Source organism: Neoarius graeffei, chromosome 27, assembly GCF_027579695.1.
Source record: "Neoarius graeffei isolate fNeoGra1 chromosome 27, fNeoGra1.pri, whole genome shotgun sequence".
Classification (NCBI taxonomy): Eukaryota; Metazoa; Chordata; class Actinopteri; order Siluriformes; family Ariidae; genus Neoarius; species Neoarius graeffei.
In genome coordinates, this window is record NC_083595.1 from 22,472,077 (window position 1) to 22,494,576 (window position 22,500).

A 22,500-nucleotide genomic window follows, 5' to 3' on the forward strand; every position below is an offset into this window, starting at 1 on the left:
TATATATATATATATATATATATATACATACACACACACATATATATACTAGTGCATCTCAAAGAATTAGAATATTGTGAAAAAGTTCAATATTTTCCACCAGTTATTTAAGAAAGTGAAAATGTTATATATTATAGACTCATTACACATAAACTAAAATGTTTCAGGCATTTTTCTATTTTAATTTTAATCAGTATGGCATACAGTACAAAAACAAAAAAAAAACATCTCAAAATATTAGAATATTTCATTTCGAGTTTGAGTAAAACAGTATGAACACAGTGTATCTCTCGGTCTAGTTCAGTACACACAACCACAATCATGGGGAAGACTGCTGACTTGACTGTTGTCCAGAAGATGATCACTGATGCCCTCCACAAGGAGGGTAAGCCACAAAAGGTCATTGCTGAAAAGGGTGGCTGGAAAAGGTGCACAAGCAACAGGGATGGCCGCAGTCTTGAGAGGATTGTCAAGAAAAGTTGATTCAAGAACTTGGGAGAGCTTCACAAGGAGTGGACTGAGGCTAGTGTCACTGTATCAAGACCCATCACGAACAGACATCTTCAAGAAAGGGGATACAACTTTTGCATTCCTAATATCAAGCTACTCCTGAGCCAGAGACAATGTCAGAAGTGTCTTATCTGGGCTAAGGAGAGAAAGAAATGGACTGTTGCTCAGTGGTCCAAAGTCCTCTTTTCGGATGAAAGTACATTTTGCATTTAATTTGGAAATCATGGTTTTACAGTCTGGAGGAAAAGTGGAGAGGCACAGAATCCAAGGCGTTTGAAGCCCAGTGTGAAGTTTCCACAGTCTGTGATGATTTGGGGTGCCATGTCATCTGCTGATGTTGGTCCACTGTGTTTTATCAAGTCCAAAGTCAATACAGCCATCTACCAGGAGATTTTAGAGCACTTCATGCTTCCATCTGCTGATGAGCTTTTTGGAGATGCTGATTTCCTTTTCCAGCAGGACTTAGCACCTACCCACAGTGCCAAAACTACTACCAAATGGTTTGCTGACCACGATATTACTGTGTTTGATTGGCCAGCCAACTTGCCTGACCTGAACCCCATAGAGAATCTATGGGGTATTGTCAAGAGGAAGATGAGAAACACCCGACCCAAAAATACAGATATGCTGAAGGCCACTATCAAAGCAACCTGGGCTTCAATAACACCTCAGCAGTGCCACAGACTGATCACCTCCATGCCACACCGCATTGATACAGTAATTCATGGTAAAGGAGCCCCAACCAAGTATTGAGTGTATAAACGAATATACTTTTCAGAAGTTGGACATTTCTGTCTTGTAAATCCTTTTTTTGATTGATCTTAGGGAATATTCTAATAATTTGAGATACTGGATTTATGATTTTCATGAGCTATAAGCCATAATCATCAAAATTAAAACAAAAAAGGCTTTAAATATTTCACTTTACATGTAATGAATATAGAATATATGAAAGTTTACCTTTTTGAATTAAATTATGAAAAAAAGGAACTTTTTCATGGTATTCTACTTTTTTGAGATGCACTAGTATATATATATATATATATATATATATATATATATATATATATATATATATACACATATACACACACACACATACACACACACACGAGTGATTCCACGCTTATGGGTACTGAAATGGGGACATGAACTTATTTTTAAAAATTCACCTAAAACCATTTCTTTTTTTACCATCAGGTCACAAAACATGTAATCTTTAATGAATGATATGTTAAAAGATAACTTTAATTTTCTGAGATGTAATAAAAACATATTTATATGCCAAAGTCAAGCCTATGAGTTCCAAAATGTCTGTTACATTACTTCTGTTACGATTGTCCATCTCGCGTCTGTTACAAATTAATTACAATCTAGCTATATACCATGTTAATCTTATTGAAAGAATGTGTATGTTTATTCTACTACACATGTTTATTAATTATATTTGCTAAAACATCACCTTCCTATGTTTCAAAAAGTAATTCTACATTGTTAAAATTGAGAATATATATGTCCACAACACTTCTGTTACGTTCTGACTTTGGCATATAAATATGTTTTTATTACATCTCAGAAAATTAAAGTTATCTTTTAACATATCATTCATTAAAGATTACATGTTTTGTGACCTGATGGTAAAAAAAGAAATGGTTTTAGGTCAATTTTTAAAAATAAGTTCATGTCCCCATTTCAGTACCCATAAGCGTGGAATCACTCATATTATATATATATATATATATATATATATATATATATATATATATATATATATCATCTCACACTGAAAAAACAAAGAAAAGGCAACCATTAATTCAAATAAATTTATTCAGAGAAAAATCCCTCGGCAAGAAATAATTATTTACAACAAAAACACATGTGCCACCATTATTGTCAGACCTGCATTTAATACTTTGTACAACCTCCCTTTGCCAGTAAAACAGCACCAAGTCTTCTCTGATAGCATTTTATAAGGTTGGAGATACAGAGCAGGGCATATGAGATCATTCCTCTTTACACAACCTCTCCAAATAATCCAGAGTCCGAGGCCCTCTCTCATGCCCTCTTCTCTTCAGCTCACCCCACAGATTTTCAATTGGGTTCAGGTCAGGGAACTGAGATGGCCATGGCAGAAGTTTGATTCTGTGCTCAGAAAACCATTTTTGTGTTGATTTGGACATATGCTTCAAATCATTATCCTGCTGGACGATCCACTGACAACCAAGTTTGAGTTTCCTGGCAGAGGCAACCAGATTTTGATTTAAAATATCCTGGTATTTCATGGAGTCCGTGATGCCATGTACCTTAAAAGGTTTCTAGGACCTTTGGAGGAAAATAGGCCCAAAACATCACAGAATTTCCACCATATTTTACAGTTGGGATAAGGTTTTTTTCATCATGGTCATCCTTCTTTTTATGCCAAACCCACTTTGAGTGTTTATTGCCAAAAAGCTCAATTTTTGTTCCGTGAGACCACAGAACACGGTTCCAGTCAAAGTTGTAGTAGCGTTTCACAAACTTCACATGCTAACGTTTGTTTAAAAATAAATAAATAAATAAATAAATAAATATGGAGGTGGCATCTGATAGTGGTTTTGGAGACTTGGAATCCTTAAGATTTTACTTTTTCTTGTAATTCACCAATAGTGATCCTTGGGGATTTTTGCTTCTCTTACCATCCTCCTCAGTGCGTGGGGGCAAAATAAACTTGGGTCCTCTTCCAGGCAAGTTTGTAACAGTTCCAGTTGGTGTCCACTTTTTTCATTATTATTACCCAAACAGTAGAAATGGAAATTTTCAGGTGAGTAGCCATTTTTAAAACCATTCCCTGACTTATAAAGGTCAACATACTTTTGGTTTGCATGTTCTCTAATTTTTCCAATGTTGATGGCTGACTAAGGGAATTTGGCCTCTAGGGCACCTCATATTTGTACCCCAGTTAATCAGGAAGTCATGGATTATAGCTTGAAAGTTCCTACGCACTCCAATCAACTCATAAATGTACAATTTAAATGGGAAACGTGCCTCAGTTATATTGTGTTCTTTATTTCCAAGGATGCCAATAATAGTGACGCGTTTTTGTTGAAAATCATTTCTTGATGAGAGATTTGTTTTTCTCTGAATAAATTTATTTAAATTAAAAGATTGCATTTTTCTCTTCCCCCCCCACAGTGTGAGATGAAGCTACTTCACCAAAAGCTGGATTTTTTTCTAACCCTTTTTACTGATTTTTTACAAAGGGGTGCCAATGCCAATAATTGTGGAGGGCATTGTTTGTGTTTATATTTTATACATGAATTAATGGGTTTTAGATTTTCCTCTTACATAAAGCTACTTTATATTTGAGAGGACACCACACACACACACACACACACACACACACACAGAGTAATAGAAGTACTGTAACTGGCCTACAATTATTGACTTGCATGTTCAGAACAGACAATGCAACTTATACGAGCATGTTTACATGTTTCACTGTCTTGTTTTTTTGTGTTTGTTTTTTTTCCTGATGTGTGATTGAGAGCTTGTGAGCAACACTGCATATCAACACATTCTCTCCACAATGCAGTGGAGCCTTTTTCTTCACTCCTGTAGATGCTCACTACTCACTTCCTGTACAGGAAGGAAGTGATGTCGGCAGCACAATTACGGTTTGACCACAGACCACACATTGTTTCCAGCCATTCTTTTTGCCAACTCTCACCTCAGTGTGAAGACAGGGTAACGTTGACCTATTGCTGACCTGCAAGGTTTTCCTCCATTCTAGACGAAAACACAGACAGTAGACTTTATGTCTAAATGGTGTTCTTACTAGAGTGTCAGACATACAAAATTTCATGTTTAATACCCACCTTGGCCTAGAGAATGTGCACGTCACCCATAAAGCAGTACTCGATGTAAATTACTTAATTCTAGCAACTCAGAGAGAATTTATTAATCTGCACAATATTTGTACAGTGAAAGAGAACAAGCCAAAGCACAATGCAGTGGTACAGAGAACAGAGGAAGTTGAACATTATGTAGGAGTCACAAGCACATTGTGCTTCAAGATTCTGAGCCTTGCTGAAGTACAACACACACACAGAGGATATTTTGACTTCCTGCACCCCCATGTGTGTATAAATGTAATTGCACCTAGCAATGCTAATATTCTGAATATACTTACAATTTATTGTTTACTGTAAACAAAGTTGTCGTTTTAAGCAATTGCTAGCAACCATTAGTTACTACTTGACTTTTTCAAATGTCTTCATATTCCCTCTCTATACAACCAAACAGCTCAGCACATGAGTTTATTTCAAAGAACACTTTTTCTCTTCTAACAAGGCTTGGTCACCAATGGCTAAAATACCCCAATAGCAACTGGTATCACACAAGCACAGTAATTTAGGTTTTCTTTCATTTTTTTTTTTTTGTACTGTTGTTGAAATTTTTGCTTGGCTAATAAAAAAAATAAAAACCTTTAAATTACAAACAGAACGGCACACTACAACAGCAAAGAACATCTGTGTTTCCCAGACAATGATTTATTTGTGACAACAAGCCGTAATATCAACACTAACCCCATATACTGACTTCAGTTGCTCAACAGTCTAGGGTCTCCACTGTTGCACTTTGTGCTTCATAATGCGCCACACGGTTTCAATAGGAGGAAGGCCAGTTTACCACCTGCATTCTTTTACCACAAAGCCAAACTGTTGTTACATGTGCAGAATCTAGCTTGGCATTGTTTTGCTGGAATAAGCAGGGACATGTCTGAAAAAGACATCACCTGGATGACAGCATATCTTGCTCCAAAACTTATATGTACGGTACCTGTTGTATGTGCCTTCACAGATGTGCAAGTTCCCCATGCCATGGGCACCAACACACCCATACGATCACAGATGCTGGCTTTTGAACTGCGTGCTGGTAACAATTTGGATGGTCCATTTCCACTTTAGCTCAGAAGAGATAAGATCCATGATGGCCAAAAATAATCTGAAATGTGGACTTCAGACCACAGCACACTTTTCCACTCTGTGCCTGTCCATCTCAGATGAACTCGAGCCCAGAGAACTCAGCAGCAGATGTTGACATATGGCTTTCGCTTTGCATGGTAGATGCAGTGATGAGCTGCATTTACCGACAACAGTTTTCCAAATTGTTTCTGAACCCATGTAGTAATATCCTTTATACAAATCATGTCGGTTTTTAATGCAGTGCCTTCCAATGGATCAAAGGCCACACAGACATCCAGTGTTGGTTTTTGTCTTTGCCCCTTATGTGCAGAGATTTCTCTGGATTCTCTGAATCTTTTGATGTAATTATGGATTGTTGATGGTGAAATCCCTAAATTCCTTGCAACTATACACTGGGGCAGAGACTCAGATTGTTTTGCAGGTCAAGGGGCCCACAGGGCCCCTCCTGGGAAAAAACAGGGGCCCATTTATACAATGGGGGGCCCAGTGATTATCCTTCAGTTGAACTGAACCTAATGAGCGAAGCAAGCCCAATGAACAGCTGGGGCAGCCCAGGGGCTGTTTTTTTCTTCTCAATTCTTTTTTTTTTTTGGTATTAGAAGCCATATGAAGCAATGTAGATGACAAAAATCAACGCTTCAACCAAATATATTGAGATATTGTTTAATCAGTGGCAATATTTTGGAATTCAACCACAGGCCACTGTACATCACATCTATATTATCTCCTCCTTGTAAATTATAGCACAAGAATGGGTTTGTAGTAGTAGTAGTCACCAGTGGTAGTGGCAGTAGTAGTAGCTGTTGTAGTAGTTGATGTTGCAGTAGTAGTTGTTGTTGTAAATCTAGTATGACTAATTACCTTGGGTATCAGGGGTATCAGTTTTTTCAGGTGAATGTACTCTCTTTCTGCCGAAGAATGACAAAATAGATGTATTTTTCTTTTTTTTCTTATCCATGTTTTCTTGTCTCTTTCGAATATTAGTACATAGACCATAAGACGCCACCTAGCAAAAGACTTGGATCAGGTTTTACTCGCTTGGGATGCTACAAATGGGGCGGCGTAAATACACGAACGGGTCCGACGTATATTCAATATGGCGGCGGTCAAAACAAATTCATCCGATGCTGAAATCTGTTGAATATCCAGATAATTATGTTGGAAGTTGCATATTTGTGCAAGATTTTCAATATTGAGACCATGAAGTCAAGTAATACGCCAGTGTAGGAAATTCATGGAAAATATCAGCCAGACCACAGGGCAGGCAACTCTGAAAAGTTGCCTGCCCTGCTCAAAAGTTGCCTGCCCCGCTTTCAACTATAATCTGCCGTAATATTGCATAATTTTCGAAAAATTGCAAAAGAGACAATGCATGTAATGTTGTATCATGCATGTAATTTCATATATTCAATTTAGTTTTATGATTTATTACTGGTGTTAATGTATATAAATGTATATGTGACCTATGTTTGAGTTCCTATCTAACAAAAAATAATGCGGTGTTAGTGCTGCTATCTTTGTACCCTATCCTGCACACTATGTACCCAGCTCTACACACCTTACAGTAGATAGTTTGTTTGTCGTCATCGGATACCAGCCAGTCAAACTCTTGCTTCCAACTGTCCACAACAGTTCTCCTTCTCTTATCTTTATCATATTTTTGTTGTGCTTTCTTTCTCTCTTCTTCAGTTTGTTTTCATTTTTGAGAGGTCTTTGGTTCAGGTGGTTTTATCCCAAGAGAGTCATACAACATTTTCAGATATTTGGAACAATTAACAATCAATTTTATATGATATTTTGACAAAACTCATGTGGTAGGACGCTGGTTTTCAAAGTCACAGACATAGATGTGACTTGGGGAGACTTGGGGTGGATTTCACTGAGCTGTGTGTATCGAGCTCTCTGATTGGCTGAACCTCCGAAGCAACAGCCAATCAGAACGCTTGTTTCATTTCTAAGCGAAAACAACATGGCCGCGCCCGCGTCGGTAAACAAACCAACAGAATCTAGTGAAAATGTCTTGAAAAGTCCTTCAATATGATGAAATATTGAGAGAACGATGAACCCCCTCAAAGAGGAACTGCCCGTGGGGCTGGCAACTTATAAATTCATTCCGCCCTTGCTGCAAACTGACTGCGATGGGCGGTGGGGCGGGCACCCATTTCCTACACTGGTAATACGCCACGAAACGTTCCAAATAGGGTATAAAATGCTCGCGTCCATATTGGCCCCTGCCCCTCTCAACAATGCGTTCATTATTCAAAATAGTGCGTCTTAGACGCGGGCGCGCCAACAATCTGAGTCTCTGCTGGGGCATGTTCTTATTAAACTGTTGGACTATTACTGTCTACTATCCTCGTTAATATAGTGGACAGTATCTCCAACTGTCACACACAAGACCGGGGTTCGATTCCCCGACGGGGAGGCTTTATAAATTAGGTTATCAATGGTTGGTTGATGCATCTAGTGTGTTAGTGAAGTGTGCATGTGCTCGTCATGTCTCGCTTTCAGCCCTCACCGCTGACTAGCAACACTGCTTGCAGCACTGCAAAAAGGCAAGCAGAGTGTGTAAGTCTTGCCCTGTCAGTATTAGCCTCTCACCAGCAATGTCCTATGTTAATGGCTCCTCATGCCGATACCTGGTAACAGTGACCTATCGGACACTGACTGTACTACAGGGACGAGGGGAGGAGGTCTGGCCCCCTTGATGTGCGGCATGCATGGCTCATCTCTATGGTGGAACATGCCCTGGTGCCCACAAACCAAACCCCCAGCTATGGGCAAATAGCACCACTGCTTTGGGGTTGTCACAGGAGTGAACAAGGCTAAAGGGAGACAACCCCGACAGAAAAATTCGGAGTGGAGCCCCGAAGGCGGATGGTCATCGCACTGGACGTCACTCCAGTGCCGCAACCAGCGGCAGCAACAACACAGGAAGACAGCAGTTCAGAGTTCAAAGCCTAGAGTGGATTGGCGTAAGCTCATGGCGCTATGGGTTGTAAACCGACGGTGGGAGGGATCATCGCATCCTACTGGCCAGCTACCGCCCGCCTCAAGCTGGGCAGCCCTCAGCCGGTAAGGTGTTGGCCCGCCACGGTCCACCCACTTCAATGGGTGCTTGGAGAGTAGGCCAAAAGCCGAAAGACGGACTGTAATCACTGCGTCAAGCAAGAAAGAAAACAAGGCAAAGATGCCAACCTTGAGGCTGGCAACCTGGAACGTCAGAACAATGTGTCCTGGCCTCTCTGACGACCTCCAGCAAATTAACAATGCCAGGAAAACAGCAATCATCGATCGGGAGCTACAGAGACTCAACATCGACATTGCTGCACTGCAGGAGACTAGGCTCCTCTCTAGTGGTAGCCTCAAGAAGAAGAATTACACATTCTTCTGGCAAGGGCAGGAACCACACGAGCACAGACTCTACGGTGTAGGTTTCGCAGTGCGAAACTCGCTCCTGTCCTCAATCAAACCACCTTCTGTGGGATCAGCACAAATCCTCTCCCTCCACCTCACAACCTCCTCTGGACCAGCAAAGATCCTTAGCGTCTACGCCCCCACCCTTTGCTCTACAGCTGAGGCTAAGGATGCATTCTATGAGGAGCTTGAGGCCAGGATTCAAAAGATTCCCGCAAAGGAGCACCTGTTCCTGCTCAGCAACTTCAATTCCTGAGCGGGTGCAGACCACAGCTCCTGGCCCCACTGCATCAGTTGCTTTGGCGTCGGCAAGCTCAACGAGAACGGCCAGCGACTGCTTGAGCTCTGCTCCTACCATGACCTCTGCCTCACCAACACCTTCTCCACCAAGCCTCACCAAAGGGTGTCCTGGAGGCACCCCAGGTCCCATCACTGGCACCAGTTGGACTTAGTCATCACCAGAAGATCCCTACTGAACCAGGTGCTCGTCACATGCAGCTACCACAGTGCCGACTGCGACACCGACCACTCCCTGGTTGTCAGCAAGGTACGTCTTCGCCCCAGACAAATCCACCGCTCCAAGCAGAAGGGTCGTCCCCATATCAATACGGCTAGGACGTCAATGCCTGAACTGCATGAGCGCGTCGCCAGAGTCACCGACAGTGCCCTCGAGGATTGCCCCACCGACAGTGCCACATCGCGGTGGAACTATATCCGTGATGCTGTGTACCGGTCTGCCACGGACACCTTCAGGAAGACAGAGAGGAAAAATGAGGACTGGTTCGAGGCAGGGACTGTCGAGATGGAGCCTGCCATTGCTGCCAAGCGAGCCGCTCTCCTTGCTTACAATAGAGAGCCCTCAGGGAAGATGTTTGCTGCTTTATGCACAGCCCGAAGCAACGCCCAGTGGACCGTCAGGAGATGCGCCAACCAGTACTGACTGAAGTTGTGCCAGGACACCTAGATATCGGCAGACCTTGGCAACGTCTGAGCCATATACAATGACATGAAGAAAGCTTTCGGTCCGAGCATCATCAAGACTGCTCCCCTCAAATCTGCCTCTGGGCAAGTCATTGCTGACCACAGCAAACAGATGAAGAGGTGGGTGGAGCATTACCAGGAGCTCTACTCCAGGGAGAACACCGTCACACGCACGGCCATCAAAGAGACCACCCCGCTGTCCATCATGGAGGAGCTGGACACCCCACCCACCATCAAGGAGCTCAGCAAGGCCATCAACTTGCTAGCCTGTGGTAAAGCTCCAGGTAGCGATGGCATCCCACCTGAAGTCATCAAAGCTGGCAAGGAAAGCTTCCTCTTGGGCCACCTACACGAGCTTCTGCTACAGTGCTGGGAGGAGGGACAGTACCCCAGAACATGCGTGATGCCAAGATCACGCTGTACAAGAACAAAGGGGACCGCAGCAATTGCAACAACTATCGCGGTATCTCGCTCCTCAGCATCATTGGCAAAGCCTTCGTCCGCGTTGTCCTCAACAGACTGCAGCTCCTTACCGAGTGGGTGTACCCAGAGGGACAGTGTGGCTTTAGAGCGGCCAGATCGACCATCAACATGGTTTTCTGCTTGAGACAACTACAGGAGAAGTGCTGTGAACAGAAACAACCCTTACTCATCGCCTTCATCGACCTGACCAAGGCGTTCGACTTGGTCAGCAAAGGACTCTTCACCCTCCTACACCGGATTGGATGTCCCCCCAAGCTCCTGAGGATGATCACGTCCTTCCATGACGAAGAGTGGCACTGTTCAGTATGACGGATCATCCTCGGACCCCTTCCCAATCAAAAGCGGTGTCAAGCAGGGGTGCGTCCTCGCTCCGACTCTCTTCGGTGTGTTCTTCTCCCTGCTGTTGCGCCACGCCTTCCAACAGTCTGAAGACGGTATCTTCCTCCACACCAGGAGTGACAGGGGCCTCTTCAACCTGGCACGCCTCCGAGCAAAGACAAAGGTGCGGAAGGTCCTCATCAAAGAGATGCTCTTCTCAGACGATGCCGCCCTCACTGAGGAAGCGCTACAGCGACTCATCATCCGCTTTGCAGACGCCTGCAATGAGTTCGGGCTGACTATAAGCCTGAAGACGACCAACATCATGGGCCAGGACGTCAGCAGAGCTCCCCACATCACCATCGGCAACCACACCCTTGAAGTGGTGGATAGGTTCACCTATCTGGGATCCACCATGTCCAGCAACCTCTCTCTCAACACTGAACTGAGCATGTGGATTGGCAAAGCAGTAACAGCAATGGCCCGTCTTTCGGAGAGAGTCTGGGACAACACCATGCTCACAACCAACACCAAAATGAGAGTGTATCAGGCCTGTGCGCTGAGCACTCTCCTCTATGGAAGAGGAGCATGGACCCTCTACTCCCGCCAAGAACGCAGACTGAACGCCTTCCACATGCGCTGTCTCAGAAGACTTCTGGGCATCACCTGGCAGGACCGTGTCACAAACACCAATGTCCTGGCCAAGGCAGGGATGCCCAGCATGTTTGCCATGCTGACCCACAGACACCTGCGCTGGCTAGCCACGTCAGCCGCATGGACGACGGCCACATCCCAAAGGACGTGCTGTATGGTGAGCTGGCCACAGGCTCCAGACCCACAGGATGACCCGCACTACGTTACAAGGATGTGTGGAAGCGCAACCCGAGGGCAGGCGGCTTCAACCCCGCAGACCTGGAGACGGCGGCCTCAGACCGCACCGGCTGGCGGTCCACCACCAAGGCCATCGTTGGGGAAGCTGAGGAAAGGAGAGAGACCCGGTGGGGGGAGAGGAGGCTCCAACGACAGCGGAGACTGCAGACGGCATCAACAGACACCCGACCAAGCAACTTCACCTGCAGCAACTGTAGCAGACCATGCGGCTCACGCATCAGCCTATACAGTCATACTAGGTGCTGCAACTCGACAACTGATGGATGACCCCTGGCACAGATCACCATGATCTTTCGAGATTGAAGGAGCCAACAATTTGCCATGTAGTTTTTCACAAAGTGGTGAACCTCATCTCATCCTTGCTTGTGGAGAACTGAGCCTGTTTACCTGCAGAATGTTCCAAACAGGTGGGGGTTTTTTTTGTTTGTTTGTTTTAAACATTCCACAATTTTCCCAGCCTTTTGTTGCCCTGTCACGAACATTTTGGAACGTGTTACAGGTATCAAATTCAGAACTGAGTGCCTATTATTTAATAAATAAATAAATAAATAAATAAATAAAACAAAAGTTTGAACATTAAATATTCTTTGTATTGTATTTAAAGGTCCCATGGCATGAAATTTTCACTTTCTGAGGTTTTTTAACGTTAAAATGAGTTCCTCTGACCTTCTTAAGTCACCCCAGTGGCTAGAAATTTCATAATGTGTAAACCAAACTATGCCCAACATTTGAGAATGGCGCGTCAAAACGGCGCGTTGATAAACTCTTCCCTTGCCTACGTCAGCAAGGGAGATGATCCCCACGCCCCCCACTGGATTCCCACCCACTGTATGGATTGCCCGCCCAGCTCAAAAGTTGCCACCAAACATGGAAGTTGCGCTGTACATGGATGTGACAACACAGAAAGGAGTCTGTTTTTACTGCCGACGGGAGAGCCCCTGAAGACGCAGTGGCTTAATTTTATTTACTCCAATAATACGCCGTCGATTCTACCTAAGACAGTGTATGTTTGTCGGAAGCATTTTCCTGATGAATGTTTCCACAACTTGGGACAGTACAGGGCAGGTTTTGCACATCAACTGTCACTGAAGCCTGGGTCCGTACCAAGCATTCCTGCCGCATCAGCCACAAACACCGAACAAGTAAGTGTATAACTGTTAAGTCGTTTTGCCGTGTTTTAAAATCGGTGCCACATTAGCCTTGCAATGGCTACATTAGCTGTGCAGCTAACCGCTTCCTGCAGTTAGCCAGGTACTCTACGCTACAAAACCAAAAAGCATGCAGCATGCTCTGTTAAACTGAGTTTAGTCTGGAAATTGACTGTAACTTATGAGCTTATGTTTTGCCGTGTTTTAAAATCGGTGCCACGTTAGCCTTGCAATGGCTACATTAGCTGTGCAGCTAACCGCTTCCTGCAGTTAGCCAGGTACTCTGCGCTACAAAACCAAAAAGCATGCAGCATGCTCTGTTATAATAGCCAATCAAAACAGTTTTTACAAAGACACCCACATTCTTTTTTTAAGTCACTCGTTCATTTTATTTGTTTGTTCAGTAAAAACCCAAACATTTGTTGAATTTATTTTATTTCCTCGCGTCGCACCTTAATGACGTCAGCGCGCAGTATTTTTCCCTTCGCGTTTTGTTCCTTCTCTCTCGCCATAGTAAGACACCCACATCCGCTTGTTCTGACCCACTGGAGGTAGCGTCACAGTGCTGTTAGCCAATCAGAGGTAACACGTTTACATGTCATGAATATTAATGATAAGACCCGCCCCCACCCTCTACCCTTCCCCGCCTCCTGCTTTTCATTAGCAAAACGACGCACTGGGAAAAGCGCTGAAATGGGGCTTTCTCCCAGGAGGCTATATCTACGTGCCGAGGGTTCATTTCGAGAAAGGCTGTGGATATAACATCCGGAAACCTCCACGAGCCCGTTTAAAGCATCAACAAACCACCATGCCATGGGACCTTTAATTGAATATAGGTCAAAAAGGATTCACAAATCATTCCTTTTTTTGTAATTGGGGTTGGATTTAAAATGAGTAAAATCTTATTTTATAGAGCTGTTTACAGTGAGTGGATCAATGTATACTGTATACATTGATCCACTCATTACCTCCTTGCCCTACTCTCTCTCTCTCCCCCTCTCAAACACACTGACAAATGGACCAAACTGTGATTAGCCCCTTCTCTCCATGCACACCAATCAACACAAGGAGTTTACACAAAAAAATGGTGTGAAGAAAAAAAAAACATCCAGTAAGTAGAAGTTCTGTGGGAAATATCTTGCTGAAAAGAGAGGTCAGAGGAGAATGCCTGGACTGGTTTGAGCTGGTTGGACTCTTTACAACCTCATCTCATTATCTCTAGCCGCTTTATCCTGTTCTACAGGGTCGCAGGCAAGCTGGAGCCTATCCCAGCTGACTACGGGCGAAAGGCGGGGTACACCCTGGACAAGTCGCCAGGTCATCACAGGGCTGACACAGACACAGACAACCATTCACACATACGGTCAATTTAGAGTCACCAATTAACCTGACCTGCATGTCTTTGGACTGTGGGGGAAACCGGAGCACCCGGAGAAAACCCACGCGGACACTGGGAGAACATGCAAACTCCGCACAGAAAGGCCCTCGCTGGCCACGGGGCTCGAACCCGGACCTTCTTGCTGTGAGGCGACAGCACTAACCACTACACCACCGTGCCGCCCCTCTTTACAACTATGGTGAGCAAAAAAACGCACCTCAGAATGCAAAACCATGTCAAACCTTGAGGCAGATGAGCTACAACAACAGAAGAGCACATCAGGCTCCACTTCTGTCAACCAAGAACCGGAATCAGAGGCTACAGTGGGCGCAGGCTCACCCAAACTGGACAGACTGGAAAAATATCACCTGGGTCCGGTTTCACTAAAGTAGTTTAGACTGGTCTATGGGTTAAGATTGGTCTTAAGTTTCTTTTTGACCAGTCTAATGCAAGTAAGACAGTTTCACAAAAGTTAAGACTAATTTTTTAAGACTAATTTTAGGCTTAAAAAGTAAGACACCCTCCCCCCAGTCTAATATGGGTCTAAGGGCTATAAAATTTAATTTAAAAAAAAAAAGTCAAGCCATAAGTGCCATCAATGTCAATAACTACAAGAAAGCTTGAAATGTTAAGGCAGTGAAGTACATTGCAAGTATGTAATACACAAATTTAGGCTATTATAATCTAACTATAAAGTATTCAATAAAGAACAAAGTGTAATGCCAGCTTATTCATTTTATTACTTATAAATATATATATATAAATAATATAAATATCAATTCATTTATGCATATAATTACATCACCACTCATCACTTATCTCTCTCTCATATACAGTACACTCACACACACACACACACACACACACACACATATATTACTACATCACTCCTCCATCTGCGCGAGTCTCTTCAATTTAAGTTGCAGTCTTTCCTTTTGGTAGGCTCTTCATGTAGTGTCAAATCCGCGCAGGTACTGGGTGATGACAACTCCGAGGGTGAAGGGGCCTCAGCTTCAACGTTGCTAGCAACGTTGCTAAGGGAGTTGCTGCTGGGTCTGGCGAAGCCGGTTACTCCGCTCTCCTTTCCTCCTTTCACTCCCCAGAATAACGGCGACTCGTCGCCATAAATGTTGATGACCATTTCGGTGGTTACTTTTAGTTTCTTCAAACCCCCTCCTCCAGTGGGGGTGTTTTTACGCACGGCAGCAACATCTCTTCTCGCAGATGGATTAACGCTATTCACAGACAACGTTATTTTTTCCCACACTTCATGTTTTTTCTTATTGCTACATTCTTCGCTGAATTTGCCTAATAAAACGTCTTTGTAGAAATTAAATTCCTCTAATATAGCCAGATTTTCCGAGTGGCTAAACAGCACTGAACGACCACTGTCCGCCATTTTTTTTTGTTTTGAAAAGAGTCTTAAAATACCCACAATCCTTTGCAGCATAGTACGACTTAAGATAGTCGGAGTCTTAACTGCTTTGTGCAACAATATTTGTTAGACGTCTATGCTAAGCCCGACTATACCCGCTGTCTAAGTTAAAGTCATAGTCTAACAGTGAAACTGGCTGCTGGTCTCATAAAACATGACTTCATGGAGATTGCAGGGTAAGACATTGACATCATTACATTACAGGCATTTAGCAGATGCTTTTATCCAGAACAACATACAATAGGACCCTGACATACCCACAGCAGCGGGCAGCCCAGGTAGCAGTTGGTGGGGGGTTAGGTGCCTTGCTCAAGGACACATCAGCCATTTCTGCTGGTCCAGGAATCAAACTGGCGACCTTCTGATCCCAAAGCTGCTTCTCTAACTATTAGGCCAGGACCTCCCCAATATCTACAGCATGAATCCATGGACCAAGCCTGCCTTGTGTCATGACTTTAGACTGTTGATGCTGGTGGTGTAATTGTGTGAGGAATGTTCTCTTGACACACACTGTTCCTTTTAATGCCAATCAAGCATTGTTTAAATGCCTCAGCCTACCTGAATACTGTTACTGACAGACAATGTGCATCCACATTCATATTGGTTCTGAGTGTGTCTGCATGTATGGTTTTAAGTATTCGACATCCATTATTTGTGTGGCGAAATCCAGATACAGCCAGCGGTATTGAGCAAGCATCAATAGCACCAGTTGCAAGAGGACTTGCAAAGAGATCTGTTTTGCACTGGTTGCATTAGACATGCTGAAAGACAACCCAGGTAATCTGTGGGTCATAAAGCTACTTGGACAAGTCAAGGTCTGATCACCCCCGATGTTCGAAAGACTCGAAACACCTGATGACTCCAGAAAACATAATTGATGTGCCCAAATGAATCATGACTAGTTCAATAAGTTTTTCCTCGGTCATCTGCTAGCAGTGTTACATACAAAAATGTATTTACAGTTTGTTCCTCACAAAGCATTGTGCTGTCAAGAGATTTGGGGGGGGGGGGGGGGGAGCTACAGTACAACACACACACCCAAAGTGAAGTTGCAACCTGAAAAAACTATATAGGAAAGTAGCAACCCGTCTCATATGTGGTGCAAATGTGTGAACTTAAATGCAGAAGTTGCAGCTTCTCAGCAGTCAAACACAATGCACTGGGGAACAAACTTCACAAAATTTCACACATGCATGACTTACAACATACGGTATTTTATTTCAAGTGTAAATATAAACTTAATAAAATGTAATAGAACTTATTATAAGCCATCAGGCACAGCATACAATGTCGGTTAATATGAAGACCTTGTGAAGACTAAGTAAAATCATTTTCACACAGTGTGCACAAAAAAAAAAAAAAAAAACACCCACAACTGGTCACTTTTAGTTTCTGCGTGAGTGGCTGTCTGTTAACTGTAATCAGCCTGTGCATCTCAGTTTCTACATATACTGAAACTGAAATCCCAAAACAGCTGTGAGACTGCTCTCAACTTACTGTCTTACAGAACCCAAACTGTCACATGGAACCAGTCACACTCAGAATGCAGTGAGCACTCAAACCAAAAACACACTGAACACAGTCACATTCAACCTGAAACAAAGTCTCACACAGAACTTAAACCATCTCACACATAACCCAAACTATTCCACAAAGAAGTGAGTTTATATAGCATTCCGACAAGCCAAAGCAATCGTTCATGCTAATCTCTTCCCTTACAACTAGAACAGAGACACAGAAAGAGAAATAAGGAAGCATGTCCTACCCGGGATTGGCCTGGACAGGAGGGGTGGGGGGCACAACCCATTTACCCCTGGAGCCTGGCATTATACACCAGACTGACACATACACCTCTGCATCATCGACACGCAGCCAGGCTCCTGCACCCACACCAACAAGCAGGCACACACACTTGCTAACATATTATTACTTTAACCACCCCCTTACCCCAATTTCCTGTTTCAAAACTTCTGAGAGCATGCGTGACTGTGAGAGGGGGTGGGACTGAGAATACATTTCTGCTCTTTCCAAAACATGGAAGTCTCAGGTACAAAAATACATGCTGGCCGGAGGCCCTACAAAGATATTTTTAGATGCCATAAAGGGTTCCTCACACACACACACACACAAGCCATGCTCAGAAACTCCAGATTTCTTCTAGAGGAAGTTTTCAGTGCCCTTTTCCCCAAGCATGGAAAGGGTGGTTGGGTTTTTTTTTTTGAAACATGCTTTCAAAGCAATAGTGAGCGTTAAAAAAAAAATCAAAGCTAAACTATTAAGGAACAATGTACCCAAAAATAAATAATCCTGTACCCAATTATATTAATGCACAAATAAAAATCTGACAGCGTCTTTCCTTCACGTTAAATAAAATGTTATGTGGAAACATTACTGCTCCATAAGAGCTTCTACAAAACCCAGTCTATACACTAGAGGGAGCTGAAACTCTTCCCACCCCCCACCCATTTCTTTCTTCTGCTATCAATTCCCTTAGAAGTTTCCGGGTCACATATTAATATCTACTTTCAAATAAACATGTGGATATAAATTAGGATGTGACCAATAAGGGATTTTTGGCACTGATACCAATACCACTTTAAAGTTTACCACTTTTTAGGTCTGTGATTTCCAATAAGCAATATTAGTAGAAATATGCAGGTGATAGAAAACTGTGTGCGCCGATTGGTCGAGAAATTCATGCCGTGGATCCGGGGACCCGGGTTCGATTCCGACCCGGGTTCGTTTCCCGATCCCTCCCTGTCTCTCTCTCCTGCTCATTTCCTGTCCTGTCTCTGCACTGTCCTATCCAATAAAGGTGAAAAAAGCCCCCCAAAAATATCTTTAAAAAAAAAAGATGCCAAATCAAATATGTGGAACATATCCACTGCGATGACCCCTAAGGGGAGCAGCTGAAAGAAGAAGAAAAAATGTGTTTTCAAATGAATAGTTATGTATATAGGCCTAAAGTAATTCTACTGATCTACTGTATGTGGTTAAAAAGGGTTTTGTTTTGTTTTTAAGTGTACATTTAGGCCTGCTTGGGTTGGCATCAGCCAATAATTAAATTATTTGCTTAAGGCAAAGTGAATAATAACCGAGACAAACTCGAGATTATCGTTCAATGATCTTCTGTGAGCCTGAGGTAGATAATTGTTTTAGTATAAATACACAGGTGATTATTTAAATAAATAAATAAACGTTTCAAAAGTGGCATGCAAATGTAGCGCACGCAGGCTATTTATCGAGAAATAGTCTGAATTTCTTGACCAATCAGCGCATACGATTTCCTATAATCACCTGCTTATTTATCAATATCAAGTCACAAAAAACTTTATCCATTTCAAATCAATCACAATCCCACCTTACCTTTGAATAGTTTTCAACCAAACTTTGTAGCATCTTTAGTGCTTTTAGGAACAGCATTTTCTTTTATAATTTGTAATTCTTCCTCACAATGACGAAGCGATTGGCAGACATTTTGCCGAGTCACTTGAGGTGATTATCAAGAAATATTCTGAATTTCTTGACCAATTAGAGTGTAGAATTTCCTATAAATCACCTGCTTATTTATACTAAAAGCAATTATAAGACAGACTGTGGTTATAAGATAATAATCCGCCATCTATGGATCTATATAATCCACATTCATCTATAGGTTATCAGAAAAAAAAAAAAAACCTGACCACTTTTAGTCTGAAACATTACTGAAACCCAATCTCTTTTTTTTTGTCCTCCATGTAAAACACATTGCCTTATTTTTCTTTCTGTCTCTGTGTGTGTTCCAGCTATCAAGGAACATACAGTATTAGCATGTTTAAAACTACCTTGGAACTGTGTGCTTTATTTTCACTCCCTGTACCAAACACACACACACACACACAATCAAGATGATCACATGGCATGTGGAAAGAGTTGTCTGTCCATTTCCTTAAATACAGTTTATTTAGCTAAACTTTGAGAGGAAAAGCAGCTATATTATAACTGATTTCAATAACTGCATTTCTATTTAAAATAAAGAAATTAATCACAGACAACCACACAGCCCAGGTCAAGAAAACATGTGATACAGATTAGTTAAGTCAACAAAAGGGCTTCTCATTTAAACCACTGGGTCTGTTAAAGCCTGGGTTTCTGTGGCGTTTGTCTCCGTAGTGACCAGCTGATTTTTGAGCATCAGGTGTGTGATTGGCTGTTGCAAGCTTATTACATCACTGTCATGATGACAGAGTGAGGAAGACCCAAGGACATGCCTGAAAAACAGCCACTGGGAATGAGTCATGGAGAAATGGAGAAGTAAAGGGACAACATGGTGCTCTGTTACTGGCAGATGGTTAAAGAGTAAATCAGCAAACTAACACACAAACACACACAGAGAGCTAGATATATTTCCAAAGAGAATGCCCTGGAAAAACAGGAATTGCAAACATTTACATAGCCTTCAGACAAAGTAAAGAAATGTATTCTGGTACGTGTTGTAACTCTGCCAGAGTTATCTAGACAAAATGTGCTCATTCTTCACGTCTGTTATAATTTCTGATGAATATACGTTGGATTTTTGTCTCATCACAGGAAACACCCAGATTTCATTCTTAACTTGTAATCTTGGAATAAAATTGTAATTCGATATATATTAAAAATGTGTATTAAAGGCTGAATCCTCGACTTCTTGTACACCTATAAATTAGGCCTGGCTACAGCCAGCCATGTAATAATTCACTCAATCACGATTTGATTCATGATACTGGAATTTTCCCATGATATTTTGGAAACTAATAAAATAAAAATGAAAATTTTAACAAAAAAAAGCAACATTTTCCTATTCTTTATCAACTTAAATATTTATATACAAATTTAAAATATTTAATTTTTTTGTTTGTTTTTTATTTCATTTTCTTAATAACCAACAATAATTATTTACCCACAGTTGTAAAGGTTGGAGTAAAATATAACCTATTAACTAAAATATCCCTTTCATTAAAAATAGAAAAAGAAGAAGAAACCTTTGTCACATGCACACTTCAAGCACAGTGAAATTCATCCTCTGCATTTAACCCATCTGAAGCAGTGACACACGCGCGCACACACACCCAGAGCAGTGGGCAGCCACACCAGAGCGCCCAGGGAGCAGTCAGGGGTCAGGTACCTTGCTCAAGAGCACCTCAGCCCAAGGCCACCCCATGTCAACCTAACTGCATGTCTTTGAATTGTGGGGGAAACCGGAGCACCTGGAGGAAACCCACACAGACATGGGAAGAACATGCAAACGCCACACAAAAAGGCCCTCGCCGGCTGCTGGGTTCGAACCCAGAACCTTCTTGCTGTGAGGCAACCGTGCTAACCACTACACTACCATGCCACCCATCTGTAATTTCATCAAATCATCATAAAATTGTATCATGATTCATCATTCCACAATATATTGTTAAATGCCTAGCAAAAGCACATCAAATGTAATACATGTTTGTAAAGAAAACAGGCTAGCTAATGATCCATCAATAAACACAAGACACTATACACCTAGTCTATTAATTCTTCCAGCAATGCAAGCAAATAAGTAAATAAATTAAAAAAAATTTTTTTTACAAAAAGTTAATAAATAGGCCCTTTCTTAATAAACCTTTCTGAACATTTGTACAATCTCCATTTGTTTTTCTTTGTTTAGCTTTCAACAGTCTGTTAAGAGAGAGCTCCAATTTCTTGTGAAACCTATTTGTACAATCACACAACAGCTCTTTCCCATTTTAGAGGTTTTTTTTTTTGTGGCATTAGAGCTGTGTTACTTCTCTTTAGAGCAAAGTCGCACATATTCCCACTATTGTACATTATTGCACCCTCTACTGTCTAAACAGTGCAATTATAGCTAGGAAAAACTAAGATTACACAGCCTGATGATAATCATGATTCATTTTTTTTATTTAATCAAATCATCATAAAATTGTATCATGACTTATCCCACAATATATTGTTAAATGCCTAGCAAAAGCACATCAAATGTAATACGTTTGTAAAGAAAACAGGCTAGCTAATGATCCATCAAGAAACACAAGACACGACATACACATGTTAAAGTCTTAATTCTTACAGCAATGCAAGTAAATAAATAAAACTTAATATTTTTTTTACACATATCTGCATGTTATGTCTTGCAACAAAAAATCTAAGATCACAAAAAAAGCTTGTTAAAAATGCATAACATGAAAATATATTTTACATTTAAAAAAATAAAGTGAAAACCGCTTTCAATAGTACACACAAACACATAACCTCTCTGCTTCATCTTTTGCTCTGATCTCCTTTTCTTTTCAGATGTGTGTGTGAAGCACAGCTGTTTTTATACATCACCATATCTCCATATCCTTTACCAAGGCAGACTGAGGTGTCTCTCCTCTGAAAGCCTTTCGCCGCCCATTGCATATAATCTCAATCAATACACACACATTTCTCCTGAATAGACCTTTTACCTTTTCTCTTTCTCTCACCTGTTGAGCTATGGTATTACATAAATCTCTTCATCTCTGCGCTCTCCGTGTGCATGCATGTTTTTTATATTATATTATATATACACACACACATACATACTAATATATATATATATATATATATATATATATATATATATATATATAAAATGGGTGGCATGGTAGTGTAGTGGTTAGCACTGTCACCTCACAGCAAGAAGGTCCGGGTTCGAGCCCCGTGGCCGGCAAGGGCCTTTCTGTGCGGAGTTTGCATGTTCTCCCCGTGACCACGTGGGTTTCCTCCAAGGACGTGTTATCCTAATGGGTTTCATGGGCAGCTGTCCAGGGCCTCGGCCACTAGGGGGCCTCGGAGGTAGCGAGATCGGAAAATATGAAACGATATTTTCAGACGTTTTGATCATATTGATAACATTTTTGATGCATTTCGGCACCCGTAAGGAAGCCCACCTTGTCCCGTCGCATAAATCACCCGTCATTGTTAATATGATCACTGTCC

At 42.0% G+C, this 22,500-nt stretch overlaps 1 protein-coding gene across 2 annotated transcripts in view; it reads right to left on the bottom strand.

Annotated features, from left to right (window-relative positions):
• The window catches only part of dgkza (diacylglycerol kinase, zeta a), a 502,369-nt gene that overhangs the window by 357,870 nt on the left and 121,999 nt on the right, over positions 1 to 22,500 (bottom strand). Inside the window, exons 1-2 of one of the 2 annotated variants that reach the window (XM_060911485.1) lie at positions 17,291 to 17,414; positions 4,217 to 4,275 (exon numbers count right to left, since the gene is read on the bottom strand). The exons of the other annotated variant lie outside the window; for it this stretch is intronic. Coding sequence (XP_060767468.1) covers positions 4,217 to 4,275; positions 17,291 to 17,332 — 101 coding nt within the window. The 5' untranslated portion in view covers positions 17,333 to 17,414. Of the gene's footprint in view, positions 1 to 4,216; positions 4,276 to 17,290; positions 17,415 to 22,500 lie in introns of those variants that run through there. 2 annotated transcript variants of the gene reach the window in all.